This window comes from Cebus imitator, unplaced genomic scaffold (assembly GCF_001604975.1).
Source record: "Cebus imitator isolate Cc_AM_T3 unplaced genomic scaffold, Cebus_imitator-1.0 Scaffold118, whole genome shotgun sequence".
NCBI lineage: Eukaryota > Metazoa > Chordata > Mammalia > Primates > Cebidae > Cebus > Cebus imitator.
Genome location: NW_016107433.1, coordinates 4940543 through 4963214, shown reverse-complemented (window position 1 = coordinate 4963214; position 22672 = coordinate 4940543). Strand labels below are relative to the sequence as shown.

General features: G+C 44.5%; 1 protein-coding gene and 1 non-coding gene across 2 annotated transcripts in view; both read right to left on the bottom strand.

Annotated features, from left to right (window-relative positions):
- ZFHX3 (zinc finger homeobox 3) overlaps positions 1 to 22672 on the bottom strand; it is a 279755-nt gene that overhangs the window by 37239 nt on the left and 219844 nt on the right. Inside the window, exon 5 of the mRNA XM_017539350.2 lies at positions 9793 to 9900. Coding sequence (XP_017394839.1) covers positions 9793 to 9900 — 108 coding nt within the window. The remainder of the gene's footprint in view (positions 1 to 9792; positions 9901 to 22672) is intronic.
- On the bottom strand, positions 1471 to 1530 carry LOC119472797. The gene has a single exon (XR_005201979.1). It is a non-coding gene; the product is annotated as a U7 small nuclear RNA (small nuclear RNA).

Here is a 22672-nt window from a genome sequence, read left to right as displayed (position 1 = left end):
AACCACCAGTCAAAACAGAGCCACCACCTGGTTTAGACCAACATCAGCTGTTGGTCTATTTAATAAAGTATAGGCATTGGGATTCCACCATAAGCCTGGCTCATGCCAGGATTGGAAGCTGGCTAAATATTCCTGACTTTGACCGGATTCCTGAAGTTGAGGTACTGAGTCAACCTGCCTGTCCTTGGCCTCTTGTTGGTTCCCCCAAAATATGCTGTCTTCCCCGGCAAAGCTTCCTACAGCTACGGCCATGATGTGAGGATGGGTGGCCACAGTCCAGCGACACACTAGGGGGTTTGCACTTATCACGCTTCCCTGTGGCTTTATTACAGGACTATGAAGAACCTCAGAGACCCTTGGACCAACAGAGGGAAAAGCCCAGAGGTGCAAGACATAGATCAAAACCAGTCGCAAGTGAGTCCTTCTGGGATTGGGCCAAAGTTAATTAACAGAGGCTCATTCAGTCTCCACAGACTCAATCAATAATTAGGTTAGTTAGGGTCTCTGAGCCCCAACACAGTCTAGACTCTGAGAGACTGGAATATAACAGTATTCTTCTAGTTTCTTCTCATTCCAAATCTATCTTCCTAAAATACTAAATTTTAAGTGTGCAAGTGAACCTGTGAACACAAACAGATAAAATGTGGCTGTGTGTCCAGAATGGTGACAGACACAGAGAATTGCTGAATATAACTTCTCAGAACCTTACAAGTCGGCCTCCCCCGCGGTCCACCCAGGGTTTCTTTTTGCTAGTCCAGGTTCCACAGGAAAGTGTGAGAACTTGTACTCAGGGAAGAAAGACATTACTCAGGTCCCTGCAAGGCTGGGAACTGGGAATGATTCTCCACTTTCCCCACCAGATTTCAGCACTACAAAGACTGTCAACATCTCCTCTTGGTATTTTGTACAGAGAAAGCCGCCCTACACTGAGTAATGTTTACATTTAGTATCAATGCTGCTTTCTGTCTCCACTGAGTTCCCACATTCAGTTCACTCACAGTGCTCCAAAGGCCTAGGAGAAGTAACCTATGTGAAGGTGTGGGGAGGTGGTTCTGGAGCGCCTTCAGGGACTCCTCAGGAACTGATGTTTTCTCACATGTTGCTTGCCTAAGGCCAAGTTCTCTTTTCCCGAAGGCATCAGTCAGTCCCGCTTGCTAAGTAATAAAGCACAGTGCTTTGTAGTGCCGGCACAGCTGGTTCAGATCCTGGCTGTGCGATTTTAAGCATCCTATCTGACTACACTGAGTTTTCCGTTTCCTCATCTGTCAAAGGGATAACACCATCTACACACAGGGTTTCCGTGCCTCTAGCCAGAGATCGGGCATATGACGCCTACCACAGAGTCTGGTACATGGTGAAAGTGCAGACATTTGTTGCTATGGTTTCATTTTTAGAAGGATTGGGAAATAATACTGGTGGGGCTATAAAACCTTTGAACAAAGGGAGAAACTTATTTATTTTTGCTTTTTTATGGGCTTTCCGACGAAGACCGGAAAGCCTGCTAGACAAATTCTAAAAGCTGTAACAATGAAATTTGGTTTTTAGGACAAGCAAAGACACCCTAAATTTGTCTTCTCCATATACTAGGATGAAACAATCCTATTAACCCATGGATTTAATGTCTACAAAGCAGAAAGCAGAATAACTTGAAGGTACTTATGTCATGCTATTTTGCCAATTGATTGTTAATGAAACATCTAAACAGTATTAAGCACTTGCTAGGTGCTGGGGATTACAAAAATCAATGGTTGCCACATAGCTCCTGACCATAAACAGCTGACAACTCTATCCGACAACAAGAGAAGCACAGAATTTAAGTCTCTTCCGATCGTCTATAAATAGAGAAAGTGATATGTTATGTGTTCTTTGGCTTTATAATGTAGGAAATATATCTGACTCCGAAACTGGGGTTTGACCACATCTATGACACCCAAGAGTTCCCAATCTATGAGCCTGAGTTCTCTAGGCTGCAAAATAAAGGTAACATTGGACCCAAAAAGAATATGACAGCCTAATGACCATGCTCTAATATCCCCCATGGAAAGGCACAGCGGTTTTTTTTTTTTTTTAGCTATCATGATTATAATCACAGAGGTACTTTCTCATTGGCACAAAAGTTAAAGCTGGGACGAGGCAGGCAAGATTAACATGGCTACTCTATAAGAATAATATGCAAATCTTAGGGTATTTTCTATAATGATGAACAATGATTTGCTCCTTAATCTACATTTTCACTGCCCTTTATCTATACCTTGATGATAGTTCTCATTATACTGTGTCATAATTATGTGATTACATATGACGACTCTTCTAGAAAGTGAGTTCCTTTTTCTTTTTCTTTGCATGTCCTGTACCTGCCTTAGATATCTGTGCAGGAAAAAATTTGTTCAATTGATGTGGTCCCTATCTCTCTCATGACTTACAATATAAATTCTCAAAGCCAAGATCTTTAATTAACTGGAATTTGGGCAAGTCCAGATATACACCGCAGCCTCTATCTATTTTGGCTTCCCAACATAAAAATAGTTCATGGTTTGTTTTCAGTTGTGAGACAGGATTCCACCTGCAGTGACTTTAAGCAGCCAAGCATACTGAAAGTGGCCTGGAAAAAAAGGAGTGGAGAGTGAGAGAAGGGGGGACAAGCTGACTCTGGAAAAGTTGACATAGCCCCACAATTCCCATCTATGTGTGAAAACATAAAACCAGAGATGGTTTCCATTGGCAGGACGGTGAACCACAAAGGGGCCACGCACACTGGGCTCCCAGCATTCCCTCACATGCACCCTGCTGCAAAAAAACAAACTTTTTACTTTTGGGTGAGGTGGAAAAATGAAACCAAGTACCGGAAAGACACAGAATTAGTCCAAAATGATTTCTGAGGAGGTGTGGTGGCAATGAATAGCCTGGTTTCTAGCCAGCAACAGGGCTGAGATATGGGTGACCACTCAAAGGCACCCATGTAAGTCTCTATGGACTCCTCTGTTGATGTCCTCATCCCACCGGCTCTGACATCACAGTGTGATCGGTCCCAAGAACACAGAACTAGGTAAAGGCATATGATGCTCTGACACCCCATCAAGAAAAGTAAGTTTGATGCTGCCTGACCTCCATGGAGAAAGTCTTGAACCCTTTATCCAGGCTATATTAACTACCCACAAACATGGGAAATCTTTGAAAGTTATTAGCATTCCGACTTTAGTAAATTAACATGCTCTAAGATACTATACTACTCTACAACTGTCCCTCCCCCAGTCATATTTTATGGATCTCCAGAATTGCTAAGAATCCATTTGGTCCAACCTGCCCCTTTGCAGATTAGGAAACTGAGGTCCAGAGACCTCAGGTCATGCAGGTAATCTTAGTGGCAGAATTAGGCCTTGACCCAGGGCTTCTGACTCCTATGAGTCCTGTGTTTTTCCTAACACGTGTTTCCTCTCAGCACATACCTTCTTTTGTCTTTAGAGACTCAATTTGGGGGAAAAAAAAAAAGTAGTATTATTTTTTCACCCCCTTTCCATTCTTCGTCACAGGTTATATTACAGGCACTACGTTCCCCATACAAAGGCATCTCTATTTATACAAAGCTGTAAACAACAGGGAAAAAAGCGGGAGGGCTGGTAATAGATTTGCACCAGGATGTGCCTGACCTGCTTATTTTCAACCTCAGTAATTAAAAAGGCAGCAGGTCTGTAGGAATTATTCATATGCGTCAGGAGCCATACACTATACATTTATGTTAAACATGTCAAATCCGATTGAAATCATGCCTGCCAGCCCCATATTCCATAAACATACTTTTCCCTAACAGTCACCCAGACCTTGCCAGCCCATTAATACTTCCTTTAATAGCAATCTTCCACAGATTCAAATCGGACGCTCCACTGCACTAATTGCTGTGTTAGGTGAGCATCATAGATTTTAAAAAGTTAATAAAGTAAAATTGCTTCAGGCCAATCCTCTAAAAGAAAGAAAACATTCCAACTACAATTCTAACTCAAAAATCCACAAAAATACAAACGTGAACGTCAGTTAGGGATTTGTGAAGCATTATGGTGGTGTCATTGCAAGTTGAGCCATTTCCCTGCTTCCCCATCCAACTCTCATTTTTTAAAAGCACCAATATCCTCTGGTCATCTTGTCCCAAATTACCTTCACTAGACTCAGCTTGGTGCTCTGTGGCTGGAAACCATGATGACTACAGGAATTAAATAACCATCCTGCTATGATCCTTTGCCAAGAGTTCCATTTTTCCCCTAATTATTGGTGATAAAGCAGTAATTGTATATCACTTAATTTATTGCAATTAATGATTAATTGGATAATCACTGCATTAATCATTGCTCAGTGGCTGACACGGGGGGCTCTTCATTTGAGAGTACACACATTCAAATCTATTCTGGTAAAAGAGAACATGGGTCATTTTCATGTTTCAAAAGAGAAAACCACAAAGTTGGACAGTGGCAATGGCTGTGGAAGGAAGCCACTGAAGGAAGAGAACAAGAACCTTCCAGTGCCCTTCACCGGCCCAAAGGAGCACATCACACTTTCCCTGACAAGATGTGCCCGGAGGGCCTGTCCATGTACCACCGCTCACCATCTTGGAACGCTCAGATGGTTGGGACTAGGGGGTATCCGTTGTCCATGTTTCACAGAGGAGGTACCTGAGGCTTCGAGAGGCCAAGTGCCTCAACCAAGGTCAGCTGCTGGCTGGTGGGCTTCCTGACTCCAAATCTAGAGTCTTTCCACATCACCATCCTGCTTTCAGACTGAGCACAGTGCCAGCTCCTTACAGGATGCATATCCATGGTTGATAATGCAGTTCATTTTGAACATAATGGTGACTGTCATGCTACTATAATCACTGTACAATGTCAGAAGGCTGCGACTCCTTATACTTAGACATAGATGAAAACTAGATCAAATGATCAGACTGAAAATGATCCTTCCCTGAGAGATGGTATACTGGTAAGAGCTCAGGCTCTGTCCTGAGTTAGAATAAGTGGAAAAGCCAGTGTGTAAATCTGAACCTGTCTGTATGCCTTTTCGCAAATTGCTAGAGTTCTCCAGCGTTCAGTTTCTTACCTGCCAAATGATGGGGTGGTTAGTGACAATAGAGAGGGGGTGCAAATCAAATGAGATAAGGTATGTAAAGCAGAGTTTCCTTTTTTTTCACATCATGGCACACATAAAAAATGATGGCAAATTGGGATAAACAGATGAAGCAGGACCTGTGAGCCATTCATGCCACGCCTGCTGGGAAGGACAGGTGTGCAGCTCCAGAATGGTGCCTGGCACAGGGTTAGAGCTTTATGCAGCCTTGAAAATTATCTGAAAGTTGCTATACCTGTGATGCATTCTCTCAGGGCTGGTTTTCTTCCTTTTGGGTATCTATAGCTGCACATGTGGCTATTTAAATTTAAATTCATTAAAATTAAATACAGTTTAAAGTTCAGTTCCTCAGTGGTACTAGCCACACTTTACATACTCAATAGCCACATGTGGCGAGTGACTATTGTACTGTTCAGTTCAGATGCAGAACGTTTCTATCGGTACAGAAAAAGTTCCATTCAACAGCACTTATCTATTGTAATATTGCTCTGACGATTAGGGGCATTCCTGAAATTCCCAGAAGAGTGTGAGATTCCCTGAAGGCAAGCCCTATCATCTCACTGAATTTGTGATCTGGGGAACTCTGCCCAGTGCCCTGCATGGGGCAGGGACTCAGCCATTGATCGTGGAATTGACTCAGCCTTGGTTCAAATCACTCTCTTGCTTGCTGTGCTGAATTATTTTATTCAGATGTCAGGGTAAAAGACCTGACATCTGAATAAAAGAATCCCAAAGAGGGACACCCAAAAAGGAAACCAGGAGGCCCATTCCCAATGTAGAAATAAATAGCTGAAAATTTTCAGTCAAGATTACCCATTCCTCCATAAACCCCAAAACTACATAATCAATAGCTGAGAAAATGCCAATTATCCAGGCCCATTTGAAATATTATTAATCTGCATCATGAACAGCCACTAATCAACATATAACAAATTGTGAAATCAGTATTTATTTACTTGCCAGGAGGAAGCATTCCCCATCACAAGTAATCAGATAGGAACAGCTCAATTTATGGAGAGAATAGAACAAATGTAGATTTTTTTTTTTTTAAATATAAAATACTAAAGATCCAGAAGAAAGCTCAGAGGAGGCTGCCGGCACCTATATCGATTCCAAGATCAAATCGGCCCAAGTACCTTAATAAAGCCTGTCATTACACACTCAGATGCTATAGACAAAATTATGCTTCGGGTCAAAAGTGGATCATTTGCAGGAGTCAGGAAAGAATTTTCCTTCTCTCTTTACTACTGTGCAACTGGCATGGTGTACCTCTGAGTTATTCATTCAGTCACTCATTCATTCATTTTCTGTCTTTTGGAGGTAAAGATTAAGTAGGCCTGTTGCGTGAATGAATGGATGAGAACGTGGAATCTTACTAAGGACATTTCTTTATTTCTTATTTTTTGAGACAGTGGCTCGCTCTGCTATCCAGGCTGGAGTGCAGTAGCACAATCTCGGCTCACTGCAACCTCCTCCTGGATTCAAGCGATTCTCCTGCCTCAGCCTCCGGAGGAGCTGGGACTACAGATGCCCACCAACCACACCCAGCTAATTTTTTGCATTTTTAGTAGAGACACGGTTTCACCATGTTAGCCAGGATGGTCTTGATCTGACCTTGTGATCTGCCGGCCTCAGCCTCCCAAATTGCTGAGATTACAGGCGTGAGCCAGGACATTCATTTTTCTATGGTGTTCATTTTATGTTTTTTTAGTAGTCTCCCAATTGCCTAGCATGTCCACTGGTGCTATGAAGACAAACTCCCACCGAATCAGAAATAGTCTGAATAAGACTTAACTGACCTGCTCTGAAAGACTGCCCTCAACTGGCTGCAAGGATTAGAGAAGCACATCTAGAGTGGCCATCATAGGTCAGCACATACCATAGGGGCTGTGCAAATGGCTGCTCCTGTTTATCATTTCCGTAGTGCCCTTAGCACACAAAATGCAGGAAACATATGCACCAAACGTCATTTGCACGATCCCACTAAATCCCTGTATGTTGATCCTCCCTCAGCTCAAAATTCCCAGGAGCCACATGATGCCTGGCAACAGAGAACCCAAAGAGAAACTGCCACTAGTTTTCCTCATTTTATATATCACTAAACCATTAAACAAACAATTTATACATAGAGTTTACTACATGCCAAGCACTGCTTGGAGTTTACCATAGTCAAATAACCCTCACAGCAATCCTCTAGAAATAGGCACTATTTTTATTCCTCATCTCATCTGAGGAAACTGAGGCACAGAAAGGTCAAGATACCTTGAGTGGGGTCACACAGCTCATGAGTGGCAGAGCCAGGATTAGAAATCAAGCACCCAAATCATGACAACAAAGGACAGATGGCCCAGAAGGTCACCAGTCTTCAAACTGTGTATGTGAAATCCTTTTCCCCAGCTCACCTGGCAATGTGTTTAATTGCCGTCTGAACCATTTGTTTAGCTCTCATTTAACATTGAGGCAAAACCCGGATCTTGGTTCAGGCAAAGCCCCACAGGAGGATACGCCTCCCACTACCTTCAGGGCCTTCCTTTAAGCACAGATGTCCATCCTCTATTCCTCAGTCCTACCTTACACATCCTCCTAGGGTGTCTGGCCGTAACTCTCATCGTTTTCTGAAGTTCAGGCTTCTGTACACCACAAAGGCCAGTCTGAAGGGCAGCGCTAAGCACGGTGGACAGCAGAGTCCACCGGGCATGCTGTCCATTCATTCGGCTGCAGTATGGCCCTGTCTGTGTCTCCCAGGAAACACTGCACATCGCCTGCCCTGCGTACCCCTCCCAGTATTTGGGAACGATTGCACCACCTCTCTAATTTCTCTTTTCTAGGCTGAATGACCCATTTCTTCAGCCTCTTCTCAAAGGCAGTATTTCTCAGCCCTTCAGTCACTTTCATTGCTCTCTTCTGGCCTCTCTCCAAGATCCTGTATCTTGTTTAAATAGTGAAGGCCAACACTGAACATGATTTAAGAACAGTCATGCCGGAAAAGTAACAAAGGCCCAACGAATATGGACTCCAGAAAGTAAATATTTTCTCTAAAATAAAAGTATTGTAATAATCATGGTCATAACAATTAGGGTGACCAAACAAAATCCTTTTTGTCGCCTGTCACATCATTTCCTCTTATTATTTTCTAGAAGACTTAACTGCCCCCTAAGTCTTCTCAGAAGTGACTTTGCTGTTCCTCAAAAACCCTAAGCTTTTTTAGTCTCAGCTCTTCTTCCCCTCAACAGAGAAATTGTATCACGTTGAGAAATGGGCGGTCTCCTTCTCTCAACATCAGTTTTTCCAGAAATAGCACTTCCTGTCTTGGCTTCTTCAATGTCTTTTGCTTTGGGTAAGATGTCTCCCTGCCTGGCTGCACTGCTCATCTCCCCTTTGGGTGGATGTTAGCATGTGTGCGTTCACCCTGGGGGAAGGGGTGGACAGGAAGAATATGCAGGGCAGGCACCACCTGTGTCGAGCCCTGTCCAGGTCCCCAAGGGCAGGACAAAGACCACCCTTCACTGCTGACTTCCCTAGAAAAAAAAAATTATATATATATATATATATATATATATATATATATATATAAAAATATATCTCTATGAAAGAAAAAATACATATATGAAGAACCAAGAGTTTAATTCCAATTAGAAAATATATTGGTCACCCAGGCTGCAGTGCTGTAGCATGATCTTAGCTCACTGCAGCCTCGACCTCCCTGGCTCAAGTATTCCTCCCACCTCAGCCCCCGAAGTAGCTGGTACTACAAGCGTGTGCCACAATGCCTGGCTAATTTTTTGTATTTTCTGTGGAGACAGTGTAGACCCAGGCTGGTCTCAAACTCCTGAGCTTAAGCAATCTGCCCACTTCAGCCTCCCAAAATGCTGGAATTATAGGCATCAGCCATTATACCTAGCTGAGAATCTTTTTATTTTTTTCCTGAGATAATCTCACTCTGTTGCCCAGGCTGGAGTGCAGTGGCTGGCATGATCAGGGCTCACTGCAGCCTCAACGTCCAGGGCTCAAGTGGTTCTCCCACCCAGCTCTGCTCCCCAACCAGTGAGTAACTGGCATTACAGGTGTATCCCCCCACACCCAGCTAATTGTTTTTATAATTTTAGTAGAGACAGGGACTCGCTATGTTGCCCAGGCTGGTCTCGAATTCCTGGGCTCAAGTGATCCTCCCGCCTCAGCTTCCCAAAGTATTGAGATTACAGGCATGAGCCATCATACCTGACCCTTAGAGAATCTTGAGGCTGAAAATCAGGGGTGACCCTGATCAAGTTCCATGTGACATAAACCCCCTCTGGCTTTGGGAGCAGGTGGGACCAGAGACTGGGCCTTCAATAGAGGAAGAATGACATCAAGGGCAAAACAGCGCTGAAGACGTACCAAAGAGATGTGACCAAAACCCAGCTGCCCTGGCACAGAGCCTGGCACCTACCTCAATGCTCAATAAATAAGTTTGCTTTGGTGCCACTTAAGAAGCTGAACCGTTTAAAAACATAGTAGAACATAGTATAATAAAGGAGAATGAAGGTGACTACTCAAAAAAGTGAAACAAAATCCACCTCCCACTCACCCAAAGCCAGCATCGTTTTCTGGGCACACCAGGGATGTGTCCACTCCCTGACCTGTTAGCTCCGTTCTTCCAGGGAAGGAAAGGTAAGAGGGCTGGAGGGCAGCCACGCACACTACCTGTCCACTTGCCCTGGTCTTTCTCGCCTCCGCTCTCTTGGTCCTTTGCAAGCTCCTCTGGATCAGCAGCTGTTTCACTGGGCCCTTCAACATCTTCAATGGCATCTTCTGAAACAGAAGAAAAACACCTCAAGGGTTAAACATAAAAAGAAGATGAAGGACTTCTGGCCCCTATTGCAAAGCACTGCCAACCACAAAACAGGCACCAATGACTCGTCCCCCTTCTCTTTCCAGTGGCCCCTAGACGGCTGCCTGTGCTGAGGATATGGCGAGGTCTGGGTAAGCAGTGGGGACTTTCCTTCCGGGTAAACAGCTGGTATGAGGTTGTGACTTGTCCAGTTGTGTGGCCATTAGGTATTTCTAGATAGATTCTGAATGCTTCACTTGAGTAGTTCTTACTGAAAAACCAATCCTGGCTGAAGCAATAACTCCACCTGAATTTCCCTGAAGTCGCATGCAAGTCTTTTACACTTGAAAATGCAAGATGTGCCCACCTGTTCACTTCATGCCTAGCTCCATTCTGAGCCTCCTGGCATGGGCCTAGACCATCCCCAATCACTGACCCCTCACAGGGCTCACAGTGCCTATGCATGTGCCAGAGTGTGTGTGAGATGCTGGAAGTCATTCGGGTTGTGAAGAGTCATAGAGTAGCAGTTCAGCGGTTTGAAGAGTTCCAGAAACCAAATGGCATCTGGTGAGCATGCCAGGAGGCAGTGGTGGGAAGTGAGATTTGTAGAGTACACTTTCTTTTTGAAGCAATTCCATCCTTCACTCACGATGGGTTTAATATGAAGGCAGGAAACGTCTCTCCAGTTCAGTACACAGTGCTATAGTGAAGGCGGAATGACCGTTGCCAACTTTAAGTTGCTTGTGAAGTGAAATGCCATCCAGCCAAGTGGGGAAGAAGAAAATAAGATACTCCAGATGCTGAGGGGAACAAGGTAGACACTTTTCTCTTGCTGTTCTGGCCCTCTGGGTCATTATCCAAAGCATGTATTCAGCAAGAATGGGCTAAGGGAACGAATAAAGTGGACAAACCAAGGTGACATAATTTTAATAACAATGTAATTATTAGGTCACTGTGAAGAGCACATTTTCTTGGTTACATAGTCGTGACCAGACCGCAGCAAGGAAGTATTGGGTCTGGCCTAGAACACTGGATCAGGGCTCCGTCCAGCACCGCCAGAGGTCTTTCCCACCCCAGTGCTACTTTAATTCAAAATGTCATGCCTTCTGACCCTCTAAAAAACAGCCTCTACCCCCATGCTACTTTTCAATTTTTCAAAGTGGCATGCCTTCTGACTCTCTAGAAAACAGCCTCTGAATGTATCTCATGAAGGAAGTAATAGAAGTAGAAAGTAAATTGGTTTCAGAGGGTTTCTAAAACACTGAGGAAGAAGGTATCTATTTAGAATCAGATTGTCTTGACTCAAGAGATGATGTGGGACCAAGGTCTGGAAAACTGAACTAGTGTCATGGAACGTTCTTTCTTCCTTATTGGCAAGAGGGAGTTTACGAGGCAGTCGCTGGGACACAGGTGAGGTGTGGTACTGCTAATTTTCATCTCCAGCTCCGGATCCCACATATAATTTCTATGTCTCCTTTTCTGTCTCACTGCACAGTAAAGTCAGCATCAAGTCTCCCTACTCTACCCTTAGTTCAAACGGAGAAAAATCGGGCAACCACAGCTTGAAGTCAATCAGATATAGAGCCCACATTAACACCATACATCATTTAGTACAGAAAACATATATAGGTGTCAGTAGAGCGGTAACAAATTACACAGCATGACACAGAAACTGTCTTCATTATGTCCAGATGGGAAGTTCCATGCACATTTTTAGGCTTTCAATAAAATTGTTCAACATTATAATGATAAAATTCATCTTTGAATGGTGATACCAGCATTTGGTCAATCAATATTATTTATTACACTGGGTCATCCCAGATGAGCTAGGTCTCTTAAAGGATCCTTATTTCTCCCAATACATGCTGTGATACAAAACATCTGTAGTGGTGACACATTTATGCCTAGTGTTCCATTATTGGAACGCTAAGCTTGTGGGAGTTATTTACAGCCTACTGCTCAAGGTCATCACCAAGGTCTGATTTTTCACACAACACAATTTTTGCAATCTCCAGCATAAATGGGTTAATCAGATTTGATTAGGCAAAGAGATGGCTCAATGGCCTCTCATCTCTAATGCATACATATTATCACCTTAGATGGGGACAGTCTGATACCTACAAACTAGAGAACACCCTAAGATGGTGATGAGCAGCGTCTGCAGGTGCTGCTCAGCAGACCTGGGAAGGGATTTACCCACTGTGGGGTCATATTATACAAGCCAGCACATTATACAGCCTGCAGCTATCAAAGCAGAGAGTTAAAAACTCATGGTCAACCGACATTGACCCCAGTTCTTCCAGTCTTACCAAACAAATGTGTTGAGAGGCTAGAGACTGTAATGTATAAGCAGATCACTGATGCATCATGCAAGGAAACCGCATGTTGCTTTGCAAATATTTCTGGAGCTCTCATTCCGTGAGCCCACTTGGGCCTTTGCTTTCTTCGCTCCCTGCCTTACCGCAAGCAGCAAATGAAGGCAGCTGAGTTCCAATGAGAGGATCAACGAAAGAGGTTATTTCAAGAACTTATTTTGCTCATCTCTTTTTTTTAAAGATTTACAAATCAAGTCCTCTTCTTGAGTTCCTAGGTTTAATGTTATCATTTGTGAGTCATTCACTAAAAGGCTGTTCTATGCGTGGTGGAAGAAGAAATGATTAGGAAAATCCTGGATAAGCCAGCTCCCTTGCAAGGGGATCAGCGTCCTAGCCCCCCACCCCCACATAAAAACCAGGTTCCATTCAGCCCAGCCGGCTCATCCCTGCAGTTCCAGCCGTGACCTACAGGTGTCGCCCTTCACATGGCGAGGCCCGGAAGGGCAGCTGGCTGCAGGAGGCAGACAAGAGTCTGGGCTGCCTAACCTGAGCATGTGGAAATAATATATGTCTTCAAGTGAACTGTCTGGTCCTGGAGAAATAAAATAGGACATTCATCAGCAGTTACACCATCTGTCTTTATACCATCATCATCAACAGCAAGAGGAAAAATAGCTCTTTAAAATGGATGAAAGCCCAAGCTGACAGTAACCGGAAAACTGCTGAGCTCTGAATACCAATAAAGGTAGAGGAATGATTCAAAAACAGAGATGCAAACTGAAAATTCGTCTGGACAGCTCAGGCCCACAATGCTTTGCAGACAGGGTGTGTTTTATTGGTTCCGAAAGCATACAGCAAGCACGTACCAAGAGCCAGGCCTGGCGAAGGGCTTGGTCTCCCTGCCCTGGAAACACGTGGGAACCAGGGGCGAAACGGTATCCCGCTCTGAAACAGATCTGCGTCCACACACTAAAGCTCCTTGGGCTGTTATCTAGCCCTTCTTGTTCTCTTTAGGAATGTAGATTCGATACACACGTGCTGGGGAATGAAGGGGAGGTTTTTTGATTTTTTTTTTTCCCACAGATCACGGATTTCATTCCTTCCTCTTCTGCAAAGTCAGTGGCAACTGCCTGGCTCATTACTACAGAAGCTGCAGATTTTTTCCCCCTATAAATATCGGCTACCGACAGATGGTGGGAACAAGTGAAGACTTGATGGACTGACAATCGGTTTTATCCGGAAAATCCTGTCTTTCCTACAGAAAAAGGGGTTGCTTTCCTTCACCCTATGCCACTTTTAAGGCTGAAACGGATAAATCAAAACCAGCTTCTCCTTCAAGCATTTAACGATATTTCAGATCCCAAACAGAGCACACCAGGAATGCTTTCACAAGGGCGTGGCCAGGACCTGAGAGAGGAGGTGATCCCCACTCCCCGAGTCCAGCCCTGGTTCTTGGCAGGAGGTAGCAGGCCCAATGCATCCCAGACAGGTCTGTTTTAGAAGACGCCAGAGAAGGTGCCTCTAAAACCCCTGCAGAAGCCCACTTCGATAGTTACACCCCACAGTGGCCTCAGACCACAGCACCCCCTCCTATATGTATTTTCATGTTAAAGAAGGAAATAAAAACAAATCTTGGAAAACTGCAGCGTCTTCCTAGGGTCCCTTCTGCCCTTCATTTCCACGTTCAACAGTGACTGAAGGCCTTTTAAAAATCTCTTTTTTGGTTGCGCATGGTAGCTCATGCCTGTAAATCCCAGCACTTTGGGAGACTGAGGTGGGTGGATCACTTGAGCTCAGGAGTTCCAAACCAACCTGGACAACAGAATGTAAGACTCCATCTCTAGCAAAAATGTAGAAATTAGCTGGGTATGATGGCAGATGCTTGTAGTCCTAGCGAACTTGGGAGGCTGAGGTGGAAGGATTACTTGAGCCTGGGAGATTGAGGCAGCAGGGAGCCGTGACTGCATCACTGCACTTGAACCTGGGCAAAAGAGTGAGACCCTGTCTCAAAACAAACAAACAAACAAAAAAAACCTTTGCATCACCACCTCCTTTTTACAATTGCTTCTCCCAGATAGCACTTATTACTGTTTGGCCAAACCCAGCCTGTTCATCACTCATGCCTCCTGGTTAAGTGCAGAGCCCTCAAATGCAAGAATTCTAGCAGATAAAGACCTAAAAGGGAAAAGTTCCTAGGACAGCTTCAGTTTTTATGGGGATGATACCCCAGTCCCAGAAAATCTCCCTTCAATCAAAGTGGTTTTGCTAACCACAAATGCAAACTGATCTCTTCATATACCTTATACTTAGCATATTGATACAGGTGACTGCACAATTCCCCTATCGGTGGTGAAATCCGCTCCCAAAGGAGGTGAGTGTGCCAACTAGCAGCCCCATGAGAATTTGCAATCTTATGAACAACCTGGAAATTCATTCCTTAAAGAAGCACCAGGCAGAAGCCAAAAACAGAGATGGCATCGCCACAAAGTCGGCATTCAACCCCAAAACCCCACTGTACACACTCCCCAAACGTGTCACTCAAGAAAATGGTCCAGTTGTAAAAAAAAAAAAAAAAAAAAAAAAAAAAAAAAAAAAAAAAAAAAAAAAAATGGTACTATTTACTCTAATAATGGGGGCCGAGTGACGCGTCCACCAGCGGGTATTTTCTACGAATGGCTTACAGGCTTGAAGGAAGGGGAGTCAATCAATCAATGATTAAGACTAGTCCCTCTGTTCCTAACTCTTAACAGGATAATGCAAATTAATTCAAACCTTCCCCAAACCTGACAAAGCCCCCATCGTGCCTCGGTGTGATAGAAATTTGGAAATTCTCCTAAGAATCAGGGTATCTGTACCCAAGGCTCTCACATGATCATGTTACTTAAATAATACACCAATTTGTGATCCCCGAAGAATGAAATTGTTCTTTCCTTTTTCTTTGGAGGGAGTGGTGTTTGAGGGTGGGGGTGAAATAAAGTGCGTTTGCCTGTCGGCAGGCTCAAGAGCTGAGAAACATTAGCTGTCATGAACCACAATCAAATCAGGTTTGAAATATTTAGCAGTGGCTTGGAAAATGCGGCAGTGCAGCTCTGACAGGCGAGATGTGCACAGACACCCACTTTCCATTATAATGGAAATATCAGGCCTGTTCTGAATATGTATAACCCAGAAAAATGTATTGATTTTTCATTCGGCATTAAAAAAAATGAAATAGCCTGCAGCTGTCAAAAGCCTTTTGTTAAAAGCTCATCTTTCCTGGAATGAGGTTTACCAGAAACAAGTTTTAATTGTATATAGGACCTCTCCTTTGAAAAACAAAATAACCAATCTGCTTACTTTGAAGATAGGGTTAAAGCTTTTCCTTTTTCCATTTTCAACCTAATTAACCCAAGGACGACCACTGAAGCGGTCAGGAAGGCGGGCAAACTCTGACCATCAGGAGTGACACGGAGGGTGGCGGCTACAAGTGGCGTTTGCTGGTGTCCCTGTGGTGGGTGGAAGGAGGGACTCGGGGACTGTGTCTCGCTCTCTTGTTCCTCTAACTCCTGTGTAGGTGCGGCATCCCGAGACTCATTGTGTGCCCTGGCCAATCAATTGTCTTCTTTAAGCCTTGGCTGGCACAACTGGAAAACGAGGGCAGAACACTCTAGCGTGTCCAATCCTCTTGGCATTCTGTTATCAATGGGAAACCTCTACAGGCTGCAAATATTCTACAGAATATGCATCTTTTATTTTGCAAATACAGGTCAAATCTAATCCCACAATATAAAAGATGACTACTAAAGCCTAGACCACTTATTTCAAATAAAATCCAGTGCGTTAGAATTCTGCTACAATAGAAACTTATAGCAGAATGCAATCTGCAATGCTGATGGACGGGCAATTGTGTTGCTCCCAGCTTGTTACTTCTACTCTGGTTTTTCTCTCTCTAAGCCAGAAAGGAAGAGGCTAGTGGTGGTAACGTTTGTGGCTACACCGACGGAGGCGGGCCTCTCCCTACGCCATTCTCCCTCTGTGACTTTTGGGCAAGTGGAATCTCATTGACTAGTTACCAGAGGTCCTGCCAATGACTCTCCAAGTGCTCCTGGCTATAGCCTATCTGTACAGTGACAGCCAAATCCAGAATGTAGTAACCTACTATGCAATATCCCAGACACTTCTTCTCAAATATTTACTCCCTAGTTTTATTTCGTGGTGTTCTTCCAGCCCTGATAACCTGGCTAGGAGATGCCTGAGAGGTAACTTCCAAGTGATTAGGTTTTCTGGGTAACAATGCCCTGCCCCAGAAATTTTCCCTTAAATCAAGGTGGTTTTGCTTACCACAAATGCAAATTGTTCTCATCACACACTTTATACTTGGCAACTTAGTAAAGGTGACTGCACATTCTCATGTATGTACATGGAAAAGGGAATTTACAAATCTCTGTGGAAGTCCTCTGTGGATAATCATCCAAATTTAAAAAAAAAAATTACTGATGAACTTTGCCCATTCCATCTACCACCTCTTAGCAGGCTATACATTTGTCAAGGAAAATGTGAGATCACAAGAGGAAGGGCCTGGGATCCAAACCAATGATGAGTGGGACATCTTGAGCTACCCCTAAGGTCGCCCAGGCAGGAAACCTCAAAGGGGCAAAGGCTGAGTGCAGATGTGTGCAGGAGGGTGGGGGCAGGGGAGAACAGGCAGGGGCTCTACAGCTGGAGCGTCTATTTACTCATCAAAAGTGTAGTATTTTCCCATCTTCTCAGGATGTCATTTCTTTTCCAATGGACAAACTCCAGTGCATGAATAAAGCTCAAGACATTCACGCCCATTTGCTTGCCGCATGGATGATGAGCAAATGGGCCTCCTGCACGCCTGCAGGCCTGGGCCTCTAGAAGCTGCCGCCTCAGTAGGACCCAAGTGCACCCAGTCAATAGGAAAGAGTGTGGGAAAAACAGAGGCAGGTCTCCCTCCAGGGGCGCCACTGCCTTCATCCTTGTCTATTTTCTCACCCACTTACACTCCCTGCCATGCCAAAGACCTTTCTCCGCCTGCTGGAGTAAACAGATAGGGAGGGGGCAGCCTAAGGCTCCTACAGGTAACTTTCCCACCCTGCTGGCTTACCAAAACAAGTGGCCAAACTGCTAATGAACTGCTGGCTTGTTTTAAACAAAACTGCCTTCTCAAAGATGACAATGACACAAACAGATTTCAGCCCTCTGAAAGTGGAGAGGATGGGGTCAGGAAAGAAAGCGGGGGCATGGAAAAGATCAGACACACACCCCGGCTGCAATGATGATTTCTGCTGCTTCTTTTTTTTGTGGGGGGTGGGGATGGGTCACCCAGGCTGGAGTGCAGTCGTGCAATCATGCCTTACTGTAGCTTCGAACTCCAGGGTTCAAGCGATCCTCCTGCCTCGGCCTCCTGAGCAGCTTGGACTACAGGCACATGCCACCACATCTAGCTAATTTTTGTATTTTTAGGAGGGATGGGATCTCACCATGTTGCCCAGGCTGTCTTGAACTCCTGGCCTCAAGTGATCCTCCTGCCTTGACCTCCTAAGTAGCTACAACTACAGGTGCACTCCACCATGCCCAGCTAATTAAATTTTTTAAAAATTCTAGAGATAGGGATCTTGCCATGTTGCCTAGGCTGGTCTCAAACTCCCAGGCTCAAGTGATCCTCTTGCCTTGGCCTCTCAAAGTGTTGGGATTACAGATGTGATCCACTATGTCTGGCACACAATCTCTATTCACATGGATCCTTGAAGTAATCATTTTACCACAAGAATTCTTTTTACCACTAGATGCTGGTTGACCAAATACACCTGGGGGCCATAGCTCCTGGGGTTTCTGGGCAGAGCTTGAAAGGTGGTAGAGGGCTGCCAGCTTCCCAAGGGGCTGCCAGGGGAGGTCCTGCAGGAAAACCCCACACTGAAGGAATTCAGCCTCCTCACCGCCCCCGCCCAACTCCCATTCCTGTCCCCGCTTCCCAGCCACCATCCCTGTTTTTTGGCATCAAGCTATAAGAATCAACACTCTGAAGGCAACTCTGGGTATTATTAAAAATGACTAATTGGAGAATAGAGACCATTTATGCTTTTGTATATTTGAAGATCTTACCACTGTTTACAGAAACAAGAAAAATGGGGATTGTGTGGCAAGAGGCAGCCTGGGAAGGGAGGGCCAGGCAGCAGTCTGCATGTTCGGCCCCTGCTGGGCAGAGCGTGGCTGGCTCAACAAGAATGCAAGCCTGGGGGAGCCTCTCCATTTGCCTTTTTACTTAACTTCACCTCCAACTTGAGCACTGACAGGAGAGAGCCTGTTCCGTGTCCAAAGCGGCCAGGGCCTATTAAGGCCTCCCAGAGAAAATTTCCCCTCTTTGAGCCCCGTCCCTCCTGTGGGAACAGCACAGAACGCCAGAGCATGAAGTGAAAAATGCTGCCGTTGTGTGGTGAGGGATGGGTCCTGCCATTTTTTCCTCTCCCAGGCAAGGCCACTTGGTCATTTGAACAGTTTGTCAAAACCACACTAGAATTACGGGGGTGGGTGGGGGTCAAGAGAGGAGAAAAAGGAAGGAAACGCCTAGAGCCAGTATTGCGACAAGTTCCATTTATCTGTGTTCTCAGCAAAAGCACCTGGGTTGCCCCCTGCAGAAATCCAGAAAGGATAAAAGTAAATGTGTGGCGACAAAGCACAACGGAGCGAAATATGTCGCGGACTCGCCTGGTGGCTATTCACGGGAAGATTTTTTTTTGAATAACTGAAAGGTGTGAGTTCCAGTTTGTAAAATACAAACCCAACCCTGAAACGCTCTCAGAATACACGCTAAGTAAGAAAACTAGCTCTGTCCCAGAACTCTGAAGTAAACGGAATTCAGCAGGGATTAGTTCCCTCGGATTTCTACAGAGCCATGATTGTTGCTGTTACTTTCACACATGAAATGTAAAAAAGGCAAATTCCCCGAGCACGTCTGTAGCAGAGCGTGATGTGATTGTGTTGTCATTTATGGGAAATAATCGCAGGCCCATCTCTCCCTTTCCCCCCCACCCATTTTCCAGTCCAAATAACCATGAAAAATTACACTTCAATGTCAGCGCGACGACAAAGGAGGCGCGCTCTCTGGGAGCTCAGCGGATTTGCAGGGGTTTTTCCTTTCTTTGGACAAAAACTACCTTCAATTGTACCTCATTTAAAACGTGATCTAACAAATGCATTTTGACAAGTTCCTTTCTCTTTTTCTCCTTTCTTTCAAACAGTATTTTACACAGTTTAACCTCACACCAAACTGGAATGTTCTAGAAAGAAGGGGCATGCAAAATAGAAGGTCCCTGAGACCAAGAAGGGTGTCCCCCACCTCGTTAAAAACAAAGTAGTCAAGAAAAGTGATTCCAACCCAGTAAGAGTTGGGAGAAAGAGAGGAGGATGGGAGAGAGGAAACAGTCACATCTTAAAGACAGAACATTTGATAAAGGCCAAAAAAAGTTGGAGATGACAGAAGGAGGGAAGGTCTTGATGGAATGTTTGCTCATCGGAATTAACCATTTTGTGGATTCAGAGGCATCATCTCAGGTGTCTAGATTTATGGTCAGAATTGGGGGTTCATGACAGTGTTGGGGGAGAATGAAGGGGCGCTTCCCTGACGGGGTAACAGCTCCCTCCTGTCCCCTTTCTCTGTAGGAAGGGACATTTTTCAACAGGGCAGATCTGCCTGAAAGCTTTTTAACATTCCAGGTGTGAGGCTGAGCCGTCCTTACAAGCATCTGTCTTTCAATAACACCCTGCTTGAAATAAACACTGCCAGGTTTCCATGCTGGGAGGGGAGAAGACAAGACAGATAAACACACATGAGTGACAGAAAGAGAGTAAATTTAAAAAAATTTAACAGTTTCCATTAAAGAAGACTGGTATCTTCTTCTGAATCAAAACTGACTTGGCTTATCAGAGAGAGATCTTATGCTTAATGCAAAAAAGTAGTAATTCTGTGTTTATGTTTAACTGGAAAATGTTGGGAATACATGGATGAAAAACGTCAGGAAGGACCTGTAAGTGTACTTAAGCATCTATATACAAATGAAGGTGTATGGGAAATGAGCAGGATGTACCAGAAGTGATATTAAACGATGGTGATTAGAACCTAATGGGTGTAAGTGAAACCTTGTGGGACGGCTCTCGTAACGGGAATGTCAACAGTGATGGATGCAATCTATACAGGAACGACAGCAAGGGAAGGAGAAACAGAGGGGCGGCCATGCAGGACCGAGGCATTTGCAATGCTGAGGAGACACAGTTTGACAGTACCAATGGGAATGACGGAATATTTGGGGCAAAGAGAAGCAAAAACGCAAACAGAAAAAGAGGTAAACATTTTGTGCCTGACCATCAAAACAAATGGCACACCACAGAGAAAAAGCAAGCCATGACTCCAGAGGCCTGAGTCACATGAGGATACAAATGACAGACTTCGATTCCCCGTTTGCCACCTTACTCTGAAGCCCACAGTGTCTAAAGAATCTGTAATCTATTAAGAAAACAGCTTCACCCTTGCGAAGCACAGAACTCAGGCAGAAATGTGAGTTTACTCCGACCAGTGGACAGCAGAATGTGGGACTGACTGTCAATGAGCTTCATTTTGGATGATCATAAGCCACTAATATGCATGGCTGGTAAAACACGCTGATTCATAAAAACAAAGCATAAACAAAGGCTTTCACTTTCCAAACCAAATCTGGGGAAAAGAAATCAGGCCAACTTCAGGCAATGTTGCCCCCAGAAAAACACCAGCTAAATCTGCTCTCCCTTGGCCAGCCCCAAACGTACACAAAGGTCACTGCACATTTACAGGTTGCACATTCAAGAATGCAATGCTAGAAACATATATGAACACTGGGAGTCGCCAAGAACAGACCCTTACAATTGCAAGCATCCTGGGGAGCCTTCAGGCGCCTACCATGAATTCCCTGGTGTCAGCAGTAACTCTGCCAGAAGCCAGACCCAAGACATTTCAAGGGGCATCTACACGTGGAAATTCAAAAACTGGGCCATTCTCCAAAAGCCAACCAATCCCCAAGCATGCTTCAGTTTCAGACAAACAGGCAGCAGAAGCAACATGTTTCAGCTGATATTTCCTGGGAAACTGCAAAGAAAGTGAAGCAGGAAGCTGAGGTACAGAGAAAATCCAAAGGTTTATGTTCAGGGGCTTTCCACCATTAATGGGGGGGAAAAGCAGATGGAATTCCTAACTTGCTGTCATTTTTAATAGACACCTTGTACAGCTACTTTGTGTCCAAAGGGAGAAAGAAAATTAATGGATTCTCCCTCCTTCTTTTTAGAAACTTAGAAATTAATGCCAGCAGTTGGATCCAAAGCCTCTCTGTTTTTCTAAGTTTGGATCCTGTGCAATGAAATGGTCTTTTGCTAGGATTTAACAAAATGCCACCCCCACATCCCTTTCACAATGATTTTAGCACCAGCGGCCGCTCCTCAAATCTCCTGCAGCTACCAACTGCCCTGTAGACTCAGCCTCAGGACTTGGTGTGTATCTATTTAGCTTTTCCTCCTGAAAGGTGTTTCTCAGACCTAAGACAGGCTAGCAACCCTTGAAGAGCAATGCAATCCATTCCACAAATTTATATAGCAATACCTCTCAAGGCCCCAAAACACACAGTCATAGTCATCAAGACAAGCAACTGAATAAAAATAATTTAAATTCTAGACTCACATCACACCCCGTTTAGTGGTGGGAATATTTGAAAACAACAAATACATGAAACCAAAGAGAAGGAACATGTTGCCATGAGATGACAGGTCACCAGGGATCTGGACAGAGGGTGCAGTTTAGTGACAAAGAGTTGGTACCTGAGAGAGAAATAAGGGATCTATAGAAATTTGTAGCACATGATTACATTTTAAGAAAGAATCTGGGATGCTGGGATCCTTCTGTGTGCACACGGCAGCTGAAGGAAGTGCTAGAAACCTGCTGACAGCAAAGTCCTTAGTTCAGACTTCCCCTAAGTTTCCTAAGTGAGCAACTTGTTTTTTTTTCTTTTTCTGAGACAGCGTCTTGCTGTGTTGCCCAGGCCGGAGTGCAGTGGCACCATCTCAGCTCAGTGCAGGCTCAGCCTCCTGGGCTCAGGTTGATCCTCCAGCCTCAGCCTCCCAAGGTGTTGGGATTAGAAGTGTGGGCCATCATGCCCAGCTAGCAGCATTTTACAAGTGCAATATAGAAACTGCACAGTGAGAGAATGAGGAAAGGAAACTTGAAATAAGTAAAAGGTTTCACTTCACTTTGTAAGGCCAATATTTTAGCAAGGAAGAGTAAAACAAGCCAAAGGTGTGAAGGTGAACTAACCCAAGGGCAATACAGCTCTGAAGATGAGACTGCCTACCCTGTGACTGGAAAGAATAAAGTAAGTGACTCTTCACTTACCAAGCAACATCCTCAGGAAGAAGAGGA